Here is a 20,314-nt window from a genome sequence, read left to right as displayed (position 1 = left end):
TATAGAAGGGCAGAAAATGTTCTTCATAAGAATAATGGTGTTCTGTGTTTTAAATCTCAGAAGAGCCTGGATTTAGAACTGGGATCACCAAATGGGTAGGACTCTTCATGCTCAGAAGGGTACACTTGTGAAGTGTACTGCTAATTTCCGTGCCAGCTGAGTCGTTTTCTGGGAATCCTTTGACAAAGGCCTGAGGGCCACTGTGTCTCATGTTTATGCTCATCTGTAAATTGCTTTCCTCTCTGTAAATGTGAGATTACATAAACCTCTGCCATTGATGACTGATTGCACCTACTTTGGGAATGCTTTTAAGAGGACATCAGGTTTTCCAAAGATACCAATGATGAGTGCTACTTGGAAAGGAAAAGAATATTTTCTTACACCAAGCACTGCAGATGATTTCTCTGAGATGTTGACTCCAAATACACTGTTCTGTTTCCTCCCTTCCCTCCCTCCCAAAAATTCCCAAATCATTTGAATTGGTGTGCTGGCAACAGAACCCTTTAAAATGCCACTTCATCTATTTCTTTCTTCTCCCTATCCAAGCAGTGTTAGCATCTGGATTAAGGCCTATGTTCCTTAAATGGATGAAACTCTGCACACTCAGCACAGGCAAAAACGCATTTATAAATGGGTTAATCTCTTTGCCAGCTGAGTTTATTTTCAGGGAGTCTCAGCCCTTTTCCCTCTCCTGGATTTCAGTATGTTCAGGCCCATGTAAAGCCAGTGATATAAATCGGGTCAGCTCTGAGATTAGAGGTGTGGAGGCGAGGCAGAGAGAACACCATCAGTGCCTGCACACTGCTACAATGCTAATGACATGGTTACAAGGAATAACTCTAATCCCAAATGTCCTGTGTGTTCTGCAAAAACGTGTCAAGCCAACCTGCCAGGATTTGAGATAAATCCACTGTGTTGAACTGTGGCCTTTTCTTTTTTCCTTTTTTTTTAAGTGGCAGATGTGAGTTAAAAAAAACAAACCCAACAAACCAAACGAACCAAGAAAACCTAATTCAAACGCAGAGATTTAAAAAGAGAAGCTCAGCCAGTTTCAGATTTCTGGCTGGATGGCAGATCATCTGGTGAGAAAAAATAATAAAAACACAATGCCCAGAATATATTTTAGAAAACAGAAGGAGTTTCATTTTAGCAGTGAGTAATGAAAGATAGAGGAAACACATAATATTTCTGCAGTATGATCATTATCACTCAGGTTCTGGCCTCAATTGTCTGCAGCTATTGTAATTCAGCATATGCAAAACCGTGAGCTGGCTAGTTGTGAAGTTCCATGCTGTAATTATTACAGGCATAAATAATGAATATTTGGGGATAGTATTCCTGGTAGAAAGGTCTTTTATTCAATTCTTTCCCAAGGTGATTGGTTATGTAAGTGCACGAATCCCAGACTGGTACTTCTAATTAAATCAGAGATTTCTTCTGAGGTGAGCATGTTAGATAACAGAGACAGAAAGCTGCATGGCCAAACACGCAGGTTGTTGAACTTATTTTTAACCTCTTCATCATACTTGGTCCATCTTTCTTCAAACAGATCAGCTACTAATAGCAGCTGCTTTTGGGACTTGTTAACATTTCTGTAGGATTAGTCTGGATCAGACTGCCAGCCAGTTTAGCCCAATTTTATAACACTGATGAAGGATTTGTCTTGAAAATACCAAAGTCACAGCTACAGGACCAGGATTTAATGATTTAATTTAGAGACCACACATCACTAGTGACAAGGTCCCTGTAGGTATTTGAAGCTTAGTGGATAGTATCAGTTTTTCAGTCCTTCTAGCTTTGTCCTTCATTAGGTGCTTTTGGACATTTGCACTTCAGCTGGTAGTGTATTTTTGGGTTGTACTAACAATGATTTAACATAATTATGTAATATGAAATTGTATGTACAGTTGCCCTCATGTTTATGGAGTTCATGGCCTAAGAAAATAAGATCTGAGAAACAACCAGATATTTCACTGTAACAGGTAAATTAAAGAAACGGTTTTTTAATGAGAGGTTGGGCAAAAGCTGTCTGGGGGGCATAGTGACAAGGTGAGCAGATCAGCATTCTCTTTGTATTTCAGCAAAATTATCAGCAAAGCTTCTGGATAATTCATTCATTGAAACTGCATTTGGTGGTTCAGTTCAATGCAGAAAAAACATTGGTGGAGACCAAATAAAGTAAAGTTTGGCTTTGGTTTAAAAAGCAAGTTTAAAAACAAAACACACTTTTGGTTTGGTAAGATGGACATTTTTGTTAAGGTGTTTTACTGTGGAATGGACTTTTAAAAATAAAATAAAATAAAATAAAATAAAATAAAATAAAATAAAATAAAATAAAATAAAATAAAATAAAATAAAATAAAATAAATATTGCTACTTGATATTTGTGTCGTGTATCTATCATGCGCCCTCCCATGTGCCTCATTCCCCCCTCCTCTATCAATTTTAAGCCAATTACACAGATCCTGAAAAAGTAAATCAGGTCTAAGAGATCAGACAGGTCTAGAGAACCTATTCAAGACAAGAATCTTCCCAGCTCTGATAAGGAGCCATACTTCAGTTAGATAATAAGACTAGTTTATTTTTAAAAATTAGATTAAATTACTAACATTTTCTTCCTTACCATATCTTTTATACTAGAAATTGGTTGTTCCATGAGAATATGACTATTATTACCATTTTGAATATTACCAGTTATTTTTGTAATCTTTCTGTTCAGACTCAGGAGTCTGAAGAGATCTGAGTTTTATCTAAGTTCACCGCAGTTAAATCTTGGGTGAACTAAGAATAAATGAACATTTTTATTACAAAGTTCCCGCTGACAATAGAAGCATCCCACAGTCAAATGTTTTTTATATCCATAACTTTTTTTGTAAAGCTGATTTCATAGCTTCAAAACCCACAAAAAACCTCTTGGTAGGAGATGTTTCCTATTATTTTGCCAATAATTATGGTCTGCAAGCTTCCTAAAATTGAATTTCACTTCAAATACTCCTTACCCAAAAACATGTTTCTGAATTGCATGTGTACTGCAGAAGTAAGCCATGAAACTGAAGGCAAACCCTTGTGATGCTGAGGCAAAGGCAATTTCATCAGCTGCTGTGTGTCAGCAGACTGGCAGCTACCCTGAGTGCTTGAACATGATGAGGATTTGATATTCTAGTTATCTAGCTGTGCTTAGAAAACCCCTGATTTGACTTTAATTGTTTTCCCCATTTTCACTCAGGTTGTGCACAGTGGGCAGGGCCTGCAAAACCTTGTGCACAAACACAGGATTTAATGCAGAATACGTGTATGGAAATGGAGCTAGAGTCCTGAACCAGCAGACCTGCTAAGCACATCCTAAATTCCCAGAGCATGCTGCAATGCTTCATTGAATAAAGACAAAGCTTCTTGCATGCTAATGGTAAATACTTTTCTGGAGAGGGACCTTATCCATCAACTTATTCCAGGTATTGTGTAATTCTGGAAATTGCTATTCCCTAGAGCATCATTATTACCTGATGCACAGCACATTTAACTTGATCTCTCTACAAATCCCAACAGCTTTGTGTTCTTACTTGCACATCCGTGGTGAGACTCAGCAGCAGGTCACAGACATTATGATTTAGGTACCTAGATGCAGCTAACTACATGGGAACAAGCTGTCTAAACTTTGTTACACTCAATGGAAACCTAACCAAGGCAGCTGTCAGACTGCTGCTCTGAGCTCTTCACATCACCCTGAAGCAGCAGTCTGCATGGGGAGCTCCAGACTCTGCTGAGTTCACATCATGCCCTTTGAGCATCCTGCCTGATGTCCTGCTGCAGCTTGGGCAGTCACAGGTCTCCTCTGCAATGTGTGCAACATCTGCCACCTTTGAGAGCTCCCAGGTGTCCTGAGGCATCTCCAGTATCACTTAGTATCTACATCTGAGAAATGAGTCAAGAAGTTTATCTACAGTGACTAGAGAGAGAATTCTAAACTTAGATAATATATAGATGCTGTCACTGTGGGTGAGAACCAGATGATCTTTTAGGTCTCTTCCAACCCAAATGATTCTGTGATTCTATGCTTTGGACACTGAAATGCATCAACTTTTAAAAATGTATTCTGGTGTTATTCATGTAAAACCCATTCAAAAATATTGACATTCTTTAATACTAAAAGCAGAAACAGAGTATTGCTTGAGTTTTAACACAGCTGATTAAAAATCTGTGCTTTCTTATCACTCACTGAATTGGCAGCACAGCACCAACCGTATGGTCTTTCTGGGAAGAGTAAGGGCTCTGCGTAGCTAAGAGATACTTGAAATTCTTCTGTGTCTACAGTGCTTTGAAGCTTTCTCTATAAATTCTTGACTGAAACTCTTGGATGCACAGATTTTATTTTTCAGGCAAGATAGTGCAGACAAGATAGGCCCAGTGACTGTAGAAAATTTCTTTTTCTCCAAGGGCTGGCAATTCTGATCAAAAGAACCCAACATGTGGCCTTTTGCAAAACTAGCAAAAGCTATGAAGTTTCAATAGTGATGTGCCACTCATATTCTGAGCCTTAAGAAAGAGTTGAAGGAGGTTTTTTTCAGGTGAAGGTGAAAAAAAAAGCTGGGGAAAAAGACAAAAAAAAAAGTTTTCAAACGCCTTGCCCCAAGTGTAAACTTGCTGAAGATAGTCTGTGAGACATTCATACTGTTCTCAAAGCCTTTACTGGTTGTAACATCTTATGCTTTTATTGGATGTGCTAGGATGTTTCAGCCTTCAGTCATTTCTGTTCCTTTAGAGTCCTGTAGAAAGCATTTTTCACCTGTTAATGTCCTAGGTAGTAAAGCTATGAAGGAATTCAGTGTCTCAGTGCTGGGAATACTTTCTAACGTGAATTTCTCTTGCGTTTCAAGGTATAAGAAAGGATATGACAGATCTTGAATTTTTATAAGGTTTTTCTGTATAAAAAAAATTGAATTGCTTATTAATACATTTGTTGTATCAGATGCAATACTTGGTTTCATCGTGATGCCTCTTTGATGACCTGGCACAAGCTCTACTTGACCAATTTAGTTTTGCTCCAAAATCCAGATTTAGGCAGCTGGTTTGGCTGAACAAGATGAGGAGAGTACAGAACTATGCCATCATCACACTGAAGTGAGGCTTACAGGAGCAATTCATGCCTCTGTGGTCTGCACCCACTCCCTTGTGGTGCCGAGACCCCACACTCCAGGAGCTGGACGTCCTTCTGCATGCACACCTACAAAATGACTTCTGGCACAGCTGGCAGAACAGTGGGTCACACCTTTTTGGAAGGATGTATGAGGAAGGCAATAGGGATGGATAGGAAGAATGGAGGATGCAAGCAAGCTGCACATAGTAATTTTAGTTTTTTACAGATTTCTTTAGGATTTGTAACAAAGTAAGAGTAGGAAAATATACAAGGTACACAAAGTTTTTATTTTCTTTTTCTACTTCTTCTCTAATAACTAAATCCATAAGAACTATAAAATTCCACATATGAGAAATGTACCAACCAAGAATAACACTGAAGGACATAGAAATATATGTAAACTCCTTAAATAATATGTAGCCAAAGTCTTAAATCCTCACAGATTTTAGTTTTGTATAAAATTCTGTTGACATTAAGCAAAGCTGTTCAGAGCTATGTCAGTGTACAGATATTTTAAGCATTTTCACATTTTCACAAACTATTTGTGAAAATAGTTTGTTGTACGTACATAAAGTAAAGAACAAAAGATACCTAGAGATCAACCACTGATTTCTCTCTATATTGCTGAATATAGAGTCTAGTCCATGAACTCAGCATGAATGGCCACATCTAAGACAACTACAGTTGTGTGAGCTGGACCCCATTTACCATTTTTAAAAATCTCTTGGCCTGATGAGCAAAAAATGAACAGACTTTCCATAATATGAAACTGCAATTCATCAGATATAAAATGGCAATTTCCTCTATGTTCTTACGTTTTCTGTGTCTTCTACAGCTGTAAAAAGAGTAACTAGCAAATGAGGAAAATACCACACACTGATGTCATGTGAATTATGAGAGCTTCAGCTGAAGACAGTCTACTAATAAATAGGCTTCAAAGGAAAGAGAGAAAGTAAAGAAGAAAGGACAGATTGAAATAATGACCTGTCTCCATATTCTGTCTAAAATTGGGCTGTAAAGTTGTCCATTTAATAAGACAATGGGCTTCCTTGCTATGCAGTGTCTGCTCCAATACCATCTCTATCAGTGGAGCTACATCACTGTAATGCATTACCCCATTTTGGTGACAAAACACAGTATTCATGCCAGTAATATTGCAAAGGGGACCATTCTGAAACTGGCAACTCAACAAGAACAGTACTGGAGGACTTAATATGGCAATCTTCTGCCTTTTAGCATCCACAGTTTTAATTTTGCATTTTGAGGTTTTAAAATTCATTAAACTATTCCTTGCCTTATTCATCTGAGTAATTCTTCAGTCTCCTTCCAGCATCATGTTTCTGATTAATACTTATTAAATAACAGTAATAATAGAAAAATTACTGTCTTGTTCTGTAAAATTTGGCATTTCTAACAACTGTTACTATTTCCACAGCTGAATGTCACATATAGAATATAATCTGAAGCAATGCTAAACTTTCAAAATTTCTTTCTAAAGAATATTATGTTTCTTTTTCACTTTCATTATGACTGTGACCTACTATGTTTTCTCAATAGTTTATTTTAATAAAGCTGATATTTCCTTATATGAAGTAAACAATAAGGCAAATATTTCCACTGCAGAAAACAAAAATCCATGATGTAGAAATAATTAAATTCATTATTGTTCAATATGCTAAAAAGAAGGGCAAACTGGATAATCCAAACATCTGGTTTTGCTCACAAATGCAATGTAAAAATCCATAAATCTATCCAGGGTAAATACAGACTGCTTTACATTTAAAAGTCAAATTGACTACCAACAGAAGAGGATTTCTTTTTTCTTATTAGAATGGTGGGGTTTCAAGGTTCTTAACAATGAGGCTCAGTACATATTTCAGGTGAAACCATGGAAACTGTAAGGAGCCATTTTACTCAAAATAGAAATACCTCAAAATGACCTTGACATTTGGAAGCCGATGCTGCACATTGTTACTCAGATCGTGAACAATGGGCATGTTATCATGTTCTCTGCTCCAAAATTGTTATTGGTCTTCCAAGAAAGAGCATTTGAAAGTTGGGGACTCCTCTTTTATGGGTGCTAAGGGTTCCCTGTGTTGAGGAAGCCTTGTGCAGGTGCAGCTGAGCTCTGGGTGATGGAAGACCAGAAAAGAGCCTGTGAACTGCTGACCCTTGGCATGGTGAAGGGCTCGTGCACCTGTGGCTCAGGCAGGTGAGGGACACTCAGAGACACAGCAGGAGTGATGACCTCCAGACTGCTGAGCCCTTAGACTGTGCTGGTATAAACCCCAGGGTCTCCCTTGTTCCATGTCCTTCCTTGGAGGCACCCATCTCAAGCTGTTCTTTTATTATTTCACCACAATTACATTATTTTAAGGATGGAGATGTCTGAGACTCTGCTGTAGGAAACCTGGGGTCCAGATGGTGAGGAAACCTGGTCTGACTGTGAGTATGGGATGTGTAGCTATGAAGGAGCCTTAGTCCCAGATAGGTGGTGCCAGTGTGGCTCCTGGATGGCCAGACAGGAAAGTTTCCTCAACATGTCTTTTATGGACATCTTTTTATTGAGATTAGGTAGAAAAGTTGGAAATATGCAGGAAGACATGACAAATTCTAAATAATGGAGCTTGAGAGAACAGCACTCTGAGGAAATAATTTGTACCTGTGGACTGTAGTTTCAATTCTCTCTGAAGGCACAATGGGGAAAACTCCTCCCCTGAGGCAGCTGAGTGTAAATAGCTATGTGTAGAGATAGAATTTTTTTACCTTACAAGTCTAAACAATACTAAACATTTCAAAATACTGCTGAATTTACAGATTTAATCTTTTCAAGGATTGCTGGACAATGTGATTTCTTAGTCTACAACTCTTGCATAACATTCAAACTGCTACCATCTTTAAACAGTTGAAAATTGCAAACATTGGTTTTGATTTTTGCTATCAGGTCATCCTTGTAGGAGCCATATTTGTCTTCCTGTTTGAATGAAATGCTGAAATGTAAGTGCAGACCCAAGACCAAGGAGGGAATGGGAGTGTCAAACTTCTCAGAAGAGGATCCACCCTTCCTTACAGGGTCCTACAGGAACACACAGATAGAGAGGCAAAGGCACTAATAAAGAAGTTTTAGATGCACACCAGTTCTTCGTTTCTCAGAGCACATATAATGGGTTAAAGGCATCAATAACCTGGAGAATTGGTGCATGGCAAAGGAAATTTTACCACTGAATTTTGTGGGGCCAAGATTTTACCCTTTGATTTTGGACAACTCTCCTGGTCTGGAGGACATTGCAACCCAAGACAACAACATGTCATCTCTAGGGTGCAGCTAACACCTAAAAAAATCCTTGTTGAATTCACCCCTGCCCACATCTAATTCACAGGACACAAACCAACACATCAGTGGGAATTTCTGCTTGCACAGTGCAAGTGCAAGAGCTAGAACTGGGTACTCTATGAGGAGAGAGCATCTTGGATTGCCTTCTCCAGTTATTTTATACAGCTCCATAGAATCCACACTATTTCTTGCAGTTTTTTTCAGTCCAACTCTTTCATTAGTAACTAGTATGAGAGTAGTCTGTGTATGACTATGCCTGTAGACATGTATATGTGCATGTAAGTAATAATAGTTTTTACTAGTATTCACTTTCATTTTGTGGAGCAATATTTCTAGACAAGATTTTTAAAAACTAAAGAAACCTGCTCAAACTGCCTTTGAAGCTATACTGATTTTGTTTTGTCCTTATGCTGGAGCAACTGTTACTTTAGGTGATGGATAGGAAGCCCATTTTCTGACATTCCAGATCCAGTAATAATAGCTGCAGGGGCAACCATGACAGACTAGAAACATCAGAGTGAAAATCTGATTTATGAGCTACATGATAGGCAGAATTTTCTTTTAAAACTATTTATGATTAATTTTACATAGCCATTTCATATGCAAAACATTTTAATTTCATTTACAACAGGTAATGTTACATATTGACAGCAAACACTTCAGCATTTCTTGTACAAACACAAGCTCTGTCCTTGTGGCACCAAAGGGTTTCTGTGGATTAGTAAAGACAATTAAAAACTCAGTGTTTGCTCCTGCTGACAGTGGCAGCAGCAGTCCCAGAGATGTCCTATATAACTTCAAGCCTAGCATGAGACCCTTGAGGTCACACTCTGCAGTGTGTACTTGAGCACTGAACAACACCCAGGTCTTAATGATCCTTGCACACATCCCATAGTAACATAAAAAGTAATATAAAACTTTTTTTTTTTGTAATTAAGAAAATGAAAGATTACCATCTGGGTGAAAGCAGGGCTGTAGTGTCTTGGTTTGGCTGAGAGGACTTGTGCTCAGTGGCAAACTTGGATCAACAGCCTTCATACAATGCTTGATCCCTAGCTTTTTTGTAAGTTGTATAATTGGTCACAGATATAACAGTAAATACCATGCATTTAGTATCCAGGCCACACTGCCAGCTGGGGTGAGTGGAGAAAGGGAGCAGACAAAGCCTCCTCCCTCCACAGGTGCATGGAAACTGTATTTGCAGAAGTGCTGAGGTCTGACAATGCCTCACTACTCCAGACAGTATTTCTAATGCAAATCTCCCACTTTTCTGCTAGGATTTAACCTGTTACCTAAAGCTAAAATTAGAATAGGTCTTTCCCAAAATGTCATGACAGTAAACATTTTACAAGTGTCTGTGACCCTAAGCTGATGAACTGCACATGCTGGTGACTTATGTTAGCATTTAAAGGTAATTATCATTTAAAGAAGCACTGGAACAGTCACTTTCCTCTTCTTGACAGCAACAAGACAGCTGGATCACATCTGGAGTACACAGTGGAATCTACAGCATGACACTGAGGGCAGGAAATTCACTGGGAAGCAGTGGGGCTATCTTGCTTTTCCCCCTTTGAGAAGGTATCCCTCCTTTCAGCCTGATGCAGGTCCACCTGTCCCTTGTGGGGAGCAGTACAAATGTTAGTCCCCATGGCATGCAGGACCCATCAGATCAAGTCACCACATCTCTGCTGTGCTGCCTCTCACTGCAGCTACAGTGAAATAAGGTTCCTCAGTCCCTGCCCAAGCAGTGAACACTTGGGTATGTCTGTGTTTATGCTCAGTGACAGCTAAGGGGCTGATCCTAGTCCTATGGGTAGAACAAACCCAAAAGTATTTTCCTGAACCACAGGGAATCACCTTCTTTAACTCAGAAGACAATTTGGGCCACAGAGATCAGAGCTCAAGACAATAGTAGGGAAGTCTTTAACATGGAATAGTTTAAATTTACTGATGTATTTCATAAATAATTATCCTTGACTGCCATGCCTAAAAGCTTTCTTGGGTCAGCAGCTTCAGAGACTACTGTTTGTTGAAATGAGCCTTCAGAGTGCCCATATTAAAAACATGGATAAAAGGTGAATAATGCTTCAGCATATGGTTCCTCTTAAAGCATTTCCTTCAGTTTTTTTTTCAGCCTTATAATAATAAACACATAACTTCAGACTAATTTTGCATGCATTCCTCTAAGAGATCTGCTTGTTTTATTTGTATAGGGACCCCAAGGCTATAAAATATGCCTTACTGGGCAAATTATTCTTCCTAAAACCCAACAAAACGTGCTCTCATATCTGGCCTAAATTTGTTTTGAACATGTGTACCTATTTATCAGCTGCTTTCCTGACTAGATTTTTGTAACTCCTTTTACAAACAGCTTGCTACATTCCTTTCTGGTTTTCACATTCTAGATAGATTATTTGGTTCAAGTGTAGGGGTGCACAGCAGCCTAAGGGATTTGAAATGGTTTTATCATTCCAGAGGCAGGTAGCAGAAGTCTTATGGATTTACCTCAGAGTATAATTCTCCTCATTTCAGTAGTTTTCTCCCTTTTCAGGTCTACTGAAACAGGAAGAAGGAAGTTTCTATACTGGCAACTGAAGAATGTTTTTAATTTTCTCAGATTTACTGAACTGATTATATTAAATCACATTTCAGATGTCAGTGTTTTGTTTTTCTCTTCTTTTGTGCTACCTTTCTCTATATTCATCAATGTTCAATTTCTTTATTGCTACTCTCTAATGAAACTTGCTCATGCCTTTATTTAAAGATATTGATTCTGAATGGCATGTACTTTACCTGGGCAAGTGCTCTTTCTTTTTGTGTGAAGGCAGAAGTGCTGATTCTAAGTGGCACATTGCTGATTCCATGCAAGGTGACTTGGAGCACCAATTTGGACACTGGCAGGGGCCAGGAAAATGTCTTTGATGTGTCTACCTCTACACACACAGTAGACTTACTTAGAAATTAGCATGAAATTGATTTTTTTTCTTGTTTTCTGTTTAATGGTACAATATAGATTTTGTGGGCTTTTTGGTATTTTGTACTAAACCCCTTACATTTTGAAGTTACTGATGCTTGTGGTCAGGCCACACTGTGCCCCACTAAAAGCCTACTGTGTCCTGGTGACTGGCCTTGGGGGATGATGACCCAGGAGACCCCAGATATATTTGTGTTCCTGTGTACTGGCTTTTGGGGAGGATATTTTTACTCACTGGCATTCTTCCATGTTTCTTCTATTGTGGCACTGCTATTTTGTAATTTTGCCAGTGTGTTTCCCCTGAGAGAAGCTAATGATCAGGTGGGGGGGAAAAAACAATGAACAAATGTTCTATTCTAATATGGAATTTTGAATTTGCATATGAGCAAAGAATTCTAGCAGTTATTTCCAAGTATTTCAACTTTGTCACTTAACACTTAAAACTAGCACATGTAAAAGCATCTAAGTTTAGAGAGAAGAACAATGTTTAAGGCTGGTTAATGTCATAATGCATATATTAGTTAAACATAAGTGCTCTAGCTTATAAATAAATATGGAACTCTAGCCAAAGGGCTGCTGAAAGGTGACATTGGAATAAAATTGCAGATACTGAGAAATGAGATCTTTGTGAATGAGTGAGAGGGAAGTCTAGTTTAGTCTTTTGTTCATGGCTTTGATCCTGGGTTCAAACAATGCTTTCACAGTTTTGGATGAATGTTTATATAATTTTAAAATCAGGATGTAGTAGAGGGACTGGGACTTTCAGGGAAAAGATGTGAACACAAAGAGTGAAATCACATTGAAAAGCACAGTACAACTGCCTTCTTCCTCTCCTGTGTAAATTGCCTGAGTATCTCATGCCTACTAAATGCCTGATATTGCTGTGGCAGTTGGAAAAAAAAAGGCTTAAAACCAGAGGTATAGAGGTTAAGAAACAATTACAGGCACCAAATGTGTCTTTGCATATATCATCTGCCATCTTATTGCTGCTAGGCTACCATGGCCCTGTATAAATTCCTGACAAAGTATGTGTTCAATAATCTGGTATGTCTTGCCTGTAAATAACTTGGAAAAAAAGGTATCTTTGATGATTAGCTGGTGGATTATCTGCCTTTAGATATACCTTGCTTGGGGCTAGTGTGCAGCACTGTGCTGCAGAATGAGCAGTGGCTCAGAGCTGCCCAGAGCCTGTGGTGCTGGAGTGAGGGGTTCCAGCCTGGCTGGCTCCAGAGGGGAGGAAAGGCTGGCTCTTCTCCCATGGATGAAGCCCTCACAGCTTTCCCCAGACCTGAGATACTGCCCAGATGAAAGTTCTGTGCTGCCTCTGAAGGTTTCCTGCATTGCCCCTCTTACCTCTGCCCCACCAGATAAATTCCTAGCACAGTCTGACACGTTATAAGTCTGGGAATTAGAGCCTCTTCCTGACCCTGCCTCCTATTTTGTTACTTAGCATTTATCAATACGATCTCAAGTTAATGGTATGTATAAAAAGAAAATATGTTTTAGTTCTACTTGTGTCTGTCATGCTTTATATTTTTAAAATGTTATTAAAATTTTTACACTCCTTATGTATAAAGCCTGACACTTATTACACTTCAGTTTATTTTTCAAAATAAGAGGTTTTTTGTGTGTGTTTGCATAGGAGACAGATATAAAAAACTGAGAGTCAGTCCCACTTTTAAGATGCTTGCCTAGCTATTTTAGATACACACATTGGGCCTTTGCTTGAGAAGGCAAGTCTAATTTTGAACACAACTGTTAAAATTATCTCAAGCAGATTCACTGTAACTTACTTCCTGAGACTTGGCATCTTCTAAAATAAAGCAGTAAGCCCTATAAAACCATGGCCATGACTAATATAGGTGGCATGGGCTTTATCTTGCTGCTAGGCCCTCAAAGGAGAGCCCATGTTACTGGCATGGTGCTGGATTCAGCCCTGCCATGAGCAAGGCATGCCAGAGCCTTCCCTTTGCAGGTGTGCTTCTGACTGCACCCCAACCTGACAAACCACTCCATCACCTCATGCCTGATGATCCCTGCACCTGGGATGTGTACAGGGTTAAAACTGATGGCTGCACCTCTGAGTTCAGCCATTATTTCTGAGATTTCCACTTTTCTTCCTTTTCCTTTCCCCTATTGCTTTGTACCTCCCTGGCTTTCATGGTTTCTTTATTTCATTCATGAGACTGTAGCTAGTTTTTCTCTGGAGACTGACAAACGTTAATGTGGATATCTCCCAACAGTATCTGACTGTGGTTAAGCTAATTTCTTGTGCTAAACGAGCTCTTTAGTACAGGATCTGCTGTTACAAGTGCTCTCTCTGACATCTGAAATAAAAATAATGAGCTGCTCTCTCCCAGCAGTGAGCTGCCCTCGGGAGTTCATTAGGACACTAGCTTGGAGAGGGTCCCCAAGGAGTGACACTTCTTGTCCTTTTGCTTTATGCTTCCCAGTGCTTATGCTCCAGGAGAATCTAAAGCCCTTTAGCCTCCTAATGCACATGCTGTTTTGCTTATTCTTTTATTAATATTGTGCTGGGAATGAAGAAAAGATTTTGCCCAAAAATGGAAGCAGTGTGAGGGGAAAGGGAAAGAAAGATCAGCGTGTTGATTTATTGTCTTTGTGACATTTCATCGACTAGAAAACCTGGCTGGAAATGTGAAACACTGAAGGAAAAGCAGAGCAATCAACTCATGCCACTCTTCAGCTGAGTTTTTTCTCTCTTTGTGGCCTCAAATAGACTAGACTGGTACCTCCTGGGCATCACCAGCTTCCTGAACCATCAAGGACCTGTAGAGCCTCAAAACTGTCAGCAACTAAAGTGTGACTTTAAAAAGATGGTGCCTTGGTGGCACTGGTACCCTCTCTTTTGGGTAGCTCATGAGGTCTCATGGTCAGCTGGTGAGACCAAGCTGTGAGTTAAGGTCCTGTCCCTCACAGAACAGCAGCTCAGAGTACTGTGTGAGCATTTGTCACTACAGCCCACAAGGGAAGGAGATTGTCAGCTGGGAACTTAGGAACTCTTAGGATGAAGGGCCTGACTTTCACTGGTCCTGACTTTATGTTTTTCATTAACACAGATAAATCAAAATAGGATGTCAGCCCGTGTCTTAATCTAGCAAAATGGGAACTGTTATTTTCCTGTTCTAGCCATAAAGAGGCTGGTCTGCAATATCAATTGATTGCTTTGTGCTTGAGAGATATTGTGTATTTTAAATTCACTACGGTAAAACTTTAAAAGGAGAGATTCTGCACAGTAAGTTTTATATAATTTTATTTTATTGTGAATTTGGGTACGTTGTTGCACCTTCTGTAAACGACCTGTCAAGTGAAGACAGTAATACTGATTTCCCATACATCACTTGGTGGTGGATGCTCATACCCAACTGCCAACCCATTATTTAAGTATTCAGACCCAAAAGTAAGCAGGGAAGTCAAACATTTTATAACCTGTAGTCAGGTGGAATAACTTCCCAGAACAAGCATCTTCACATAGTCCTAAGAGCAAGTTTCCCTCTTGACAGGTTTGTCACTGCAGAAAGAATTGAAATTGTACCTGTTTGCAGGCTGTACTGTTTGCAAATGCTGTGAAACTGGGAATGCTGTGCCCTTACATTTCCCCATGGGATTGAAGAACACTTTTGTGTATTTATTGTAATTCCGCAATCTCACTAAAGTTATTGTTGGTTTTACACAACAATAGCTAGGAATCCTAGTCACAGAACAAAATCCCAAAGCTGATTAAAAATCATGGAATTGTTTAGGTTGGAAAAGACCTTTAAGGTGACTGAGTCCAACTGTTATTCAGCACTGCCAAGTCCACCATGAAACTGTGCCACATCTACATGTCTTTTAAATACCTCCACGCATGGTGACTCCACCACTTCCCTGAGCAGTCTTTTTCAATGCCTCACAATTCTTTTGGTGAAGAATTTTTGCCTAATATCCAATCTAAACCTCCCTTGGTGCAACTTGAGGCCATTTTTCTCTCATCCTATCACTTGATACTCGGGAGAAGAGACTGATCTCCACAGTCAACCTTCTTTCATGTAGTTGTAGCCCCCTTTTCTCCATGCTGAACAATCACAACTCTCTCTGCTGCTCCTCATGAGACTTGTGCTCCAGACTCTTTCCCAGCTCTGTTGCCCTTCCCTGGACAAACTCTAGCACCTCAATCTCATTCTTGCAGTGAGGGCCCAAAACTGGACACAGCACTCCAGGTGTGGCCACACCAATGCCAAGTACAGGAGAACAATCACTGCCCTGATATCTTGCTGGCCACATTATTGTTGATACAAGTCAGGATGCCACTGGCCTTCTTGGCCACCTGGGCACACACTGGCTCATGTGCAACCAGCTGTTGACCAGCACCCCAGATCCTTTTCTGCCAGACAGCTTTCCAGCCACTCTTCCAAAAGCCTTTGCTGCTGAATGGAATTGTTGTAAACCAAGGACAGAACCCAGCACTGAGGTGCCATATATTTGATCCATTAGACTTAAAAACTGCAGCTACAGTTCATGTACTAGTTCAAGTGCAAAGGAGTGACTGAAGGGATACTGCCTACCAGGTGAACTACATGTTTGTCCTCAGGGATGGCTGAGTTAGAAGATGGAGTTGAATTAAGAGCTTGTTCTTTTTGAAATGGTTACCCTCTTTCCTCTATCTCCATGGACTTCTTTTTTTCCCTTTATTTTTTTTTCCAAGTTCTTGCGCTCGCATCCTTGGTGAAGTGACTCAGCTCATAAAACCAGCACAACACTTTTTTCCTTGGATTGGTTTTCTGCTGCCTCAGTGAGTTTATTCAGCTTACTGTGCACTGAGGTACGTGCCAGAGGTGCAGTGATGGAAGCTGTGGCCATGGGAAGCTGACAGTGGAAGAGATGGAAGAGAGGAGCTGCAGTGACAACAACTAGCTGGGATAATGAAATAAAAGAAATTGTTGTAAGGACCTTATATAGCAAGAAAAAATCATTAGGATGTGTTTTTTAAGAATCCTTTAAATCCTAACTGATTCAAAGGGAATACTACAACAACCAGGCCTAGACAAGCACTAAACTTGAGACACCTTCTTTATAGAAGAATGTGGTTGAAAACCAAACAAACGAACAAAAAAAAAAAGATATTGTTTTGACTGTATTGAGTTTGAGCAGTTGGAGTGTTATCAAAATACCTCTTAATAATAGCTTTACAAAACTTCAAGATGGTATATTTTATGAATATTATATGAAACTATCTTATTGATCCAGACTATAAATAAGTAAAAAAAAAAAAAAGTGGTGGGTCAGTCATAAATATTTTTTTTAAAGGAGAGGAAGCAAATCAATGGTAAATTTTCCATTCTGCCTGAAAAACACTAACTATTCAGAAACGTGTAGGACATTATGCTTCTTGTGTGTATTCCTTGCCATTATTTTGTGGAAAAAAATGACAAATATCTCAATAGTTCACACTCTACCAAGCCACAACAAATAAAATAACTTGCAGAACTACTTAGCCTTATCCTGGTACTAGGGCTTTAAATACAGTGACTTGAAAGCAAAACAAACCAGTGCAATTCAAGACACTACACAAACCTAAAAAAGGAGATTAGGGGGAAACTCTACGAGTTCACTCCAAACTACTTTTGCATATGTTGCATATGCAGTTTTGGAGATGGTTTGCATTGGAGACAGAACCCTGGACAAAAGGGATCATCAAGTGGTCTATTTTCCTTAAAAAAAATATTAAAAATCATTCCTTAGCTCTTCCTACTTTTCAGTAGACGATGTAACTGAGGTCCTGTCTTCCGAATATTTCCGCCTTTCACACTAGGCGATGCAACCCCATCCCAAGCATCCCAAACGCCGCCCGGAGCTGCGAACCGCGGACTTTCCCAGCCAGGAGCGCCGAGCTGCAGCCCGCAGCAGCTCCAGGGGTGAGCAAGGGCACGGGTCGGGCAGAGCCGAGGCTCAGCGTCCCGGGGCGCTCCGGCCCCTCCGGTGCAGCCGGGCAGCCCGGGGCAGGGTGCGGAGCGCCGGCGGCATCGCCCGGCCCGGCGGCTGCGGGGCGCGCCTGCGCTGCGGGCCCGGGGAGGCGGAGGCGGCCGAGGGGGACCCGGCGTTGGGTGACAGCGGGGCGGGGGCGCAGGGCCCGGGCCGGCCGCCCCCGACGCCGCACGCTCGGTGAGTAGCCCCGTCCTTTCCTTCGCAGAGCCCGGCGCGCCCCGCCGGCTCCGCCGCCCTGCCCGCTGCCACCCTCCGGGGCTGGGGGCGATCCGCCGCCGGGGCGCGGTTGCCCGGGTGCCGGTGCCTCCCCCGCCCACCCCTCCGCGGGGCCGCGGCGAGCGGGAGGCGGCGGAGAGACAAAAGCGGACAAAGGAGGCAAAAGGCGTGTTCCGCTGCCGGGGTAGGGATGTCTGGGCAGCGCTCTGCCCCCGGCGGTCCCGAGGGGCACCCGAGCGAGCCGGGGCGGAGAGGTCGGGCCCGGGATGCCGGGTCCCGGCGTGCCCGTCGCCGCCGCTGCCCGGCTCCTGCTTTGTTCCCCTTCCCTCCGCCTGCCGCCGCTCTCCGGGCCGCCGAGTTGTAGCGGAGTATTTATTTCAGCGCATTTATTTTTAGGCTGGAAAATAAAAGGCTTGGCACGGCGACCTTTGGCTGTCGCATCCGGCGCCAAATAAAAGGGTCGTGCTCTGGCCGAGGCCGCCCCTGCTCTTATGTAAATCCATGTGCCATCCCCAAGGACGCGCGGTCCCGGGGCGCTGCCGTGATCCAGCCCCCGCGGGGCCGGAGGCGCTGCCCGGAGCTGAGCGCAGAGCGCGGGGTCGGGCGGGCAGAGGCCGGGGCGGCGGGGAGGGACGGGGCAGCTGGGGCCGGCGCCGCTGACCTCCCGTGCTTGCTCTCCGCCCGCAGATCGGCACTAACCCCCCGGAGCTCCGTCAGCGGCGTCGGCGGCGAGAAGAGAGGAGGATGCGTGCGGCGGAGCGGGCGGCGCTGCCCCGCGGCGGGCAGGCTGTCCGCGGGGCCCCGGCGGGCGGCTGCTGAGCGCGGCGCCGCGGGCATGCGGCGGAGGGGAGCGGGAGCCGCCGGCAGCGCGGGCGCCCCGGCGGGCGGGCGGCCCCTCGAGCGAGACTGAGGGTGGATGGAGCCACAAAGGAGTTTGGCTGACACGTGCGGCGGGGCGGCCGGCGGCCGCGGCTAGGGCCACCCCCTCCCCTCCCTCCTCCCCTCCTCGCTATGCTGCGCTCTCGCCGGGCCCTTCAGCGCGCTCGACGCACGGCGGCGATGGAGCCGGCCGGGCTCCTCTGAGGCCGCCGCCGGACCCAGCATGGCCTCGGCGGGGACCCCGGAGCAGCGGCTCCCCGGGGCGGAGCGGCCGGTGGCGGCGGGGGGCCGGGCGGAGGCGCCGCGGTGCCGCAGTCTGTCCGCGCTCGGCTCCCCCCTGGCGGCCGGGGGGGGCGGCGGCGGCGGCGGCCCCGCCGCGGGACCGGCTCCCGAGGCCGAGCGGGGCCAGGGCGCTGCCGCCGCCGCCGCCGAGGCTGCCCGGCCCCCCGCCAGCGGCAGCGGGAGCTTGCCCTGGAAGACGGAGGGCGGTCAGCCGGCGGCGCCCGGCCGAGGGGTATCCCTGGGCCCCCCGCTGCTGCTGCCGCCGCCGCCCGCGCTGCTGCTGGCGGGCCCCCCGGGCAGAGCGTGCCTGCGGGCAGTGCTGGCGGACTCGCGCTGCTTCCTGGTGTGCATGTGCTTCCTGACCTTCATCCAGTCCCTCATGGTCTCCGGCTACCTGAGCAGCGTCATCACCACCATCGAGCGGAGATACAGCCTCAAGAGCTCGGAGTCGGGGCTGCTGGTCAGCTGCTTCGACATCGGGAGCCTGGTGGTGGTGGTCTTCATCAGCTACTTCGGGGGTCGCGGGCGGAGGCCGCTCTGGCTGGCCGTAGGGGGGCTGTTCATCGCCCTGGGCGCTGCGCTCTTCTCCTTACCTCACTTCATCTCTCCGCCGTACCAGATCCAGGAGCTGAACTCCTCTGTCACGAACGAGGGCTTGTGCGTGGCTGGCAATAGCACTGCCAGAGAGCAGTGGGACACATCGGCCTGCGCCAAGGACACCGGCGGAAATGACCACTCTCTCTATGTAGCTTTATTCATTTGTGCCCAAATCCTCATTGGCATGGGCTCGACACCCATCTATACCTTGGGACCAACCTACTTAGATGACAATGTCAAGAAAGAAAACGCCTCGCTTTACCTAGGTAAGGCAACTTCAGTACCTGGGTACTTGAATGCTGAACCCCAGATCTCTCTGAGGGGCCAGTTACAGGCACTCCTGCCTTAGTCCGGCTGAACATGTGTGCTAAGTTTTCCTTTTCAAGTGACCTTTTGAAGTAGAATTGCCATGCTTTCCTGTTCCAAAATGCTTTGTGGCATTGTGAACAGTAGTAACAGGTGGAGCTAAAAGTGTGCCTAAAAGCAGTTGTACTCACACCCTCTTGCACGGGAAATAGAGCAGCAGAGAAAGTTGTCTTCTCTAATGCTTTTCAGCACTTGGTAGTAGCCGGTGACTTTTTCAGAAAGCAGTGTTAAAATTTGCTGTACCCTTTCAAGTTTCTTTTTGCTGACACAGCAGCTTTATAATTCTTAATTCTGGTTGCTGTGCTTTCAGCCTAAGGTCTCATTTGTAATGTTAGTGTTCGGTAAACACTTTGAGAGATTTTTGGCATGCTTTGTTTTACTTTTCTAGCATTCATATGCCTTGAACTAACAGTCAATTTTGACTGGCATCGGTACATCATCTGGCATCTCAGAGTGAAAAACCCATTGATAAACCATCATGTAAAACCTTTGGGGTTAAATTTGGTTAAGGCAGCTGAAGGATGACAATGAAATGAGAGTCCACTCT

General features: G+C 43.5%; 1 protein-coding gene and 1 long non-coding RNA gene across 2 annotated transcripts in view; one reads left to right on the top strand and one right to left on the bottom strand.

The window, feature by feature from the left end:
• LOC306799014 overlaps positions 1–20,314 on the bottom strand; it is a 604,175-nt gene that overhangs the window by 316,459 nt on the left and 267,402 nt on the right. The gene's annotated exons all lie outside the window — the stretch shown is intronic.
• The window catches only part of SLCO5A1 (solute carrier organic anion transporter family member 5A1), a 69,303-nt gene continuing 66,379 nt past the window's right edge, over positions 17,391–20,314 (top strand). The window contains exons 1-2 of the mRNA XM_079299508.1: positions 17,391–17,616; positions 18,352–19,667. Coding sequence (XP_079155634.1) covers positions 18,746–19,667 — 922 coding nt within the window. The 5' untranslated portion in view covers positions 17,391–17,616; positions 18,352–18,745. The remainder of the gene's footprint in view (positions 17,617–18,351; positions 19,668–20,314) is intronic.

Source organism: Erithacus rubecula (genome assembly GCF_903797595.1).
Source record: "Erithacus rubecula genome assembly, chromosome: 3".
NCBI lineage: Eukaryota > Metazoa > Chordata > Aves > Passeriformes > Muscicapidae > Erithacus > Erithacus rubecula.
This window is presented reverse-complemented; position numbering and strand designations above follow the sequence as displayed.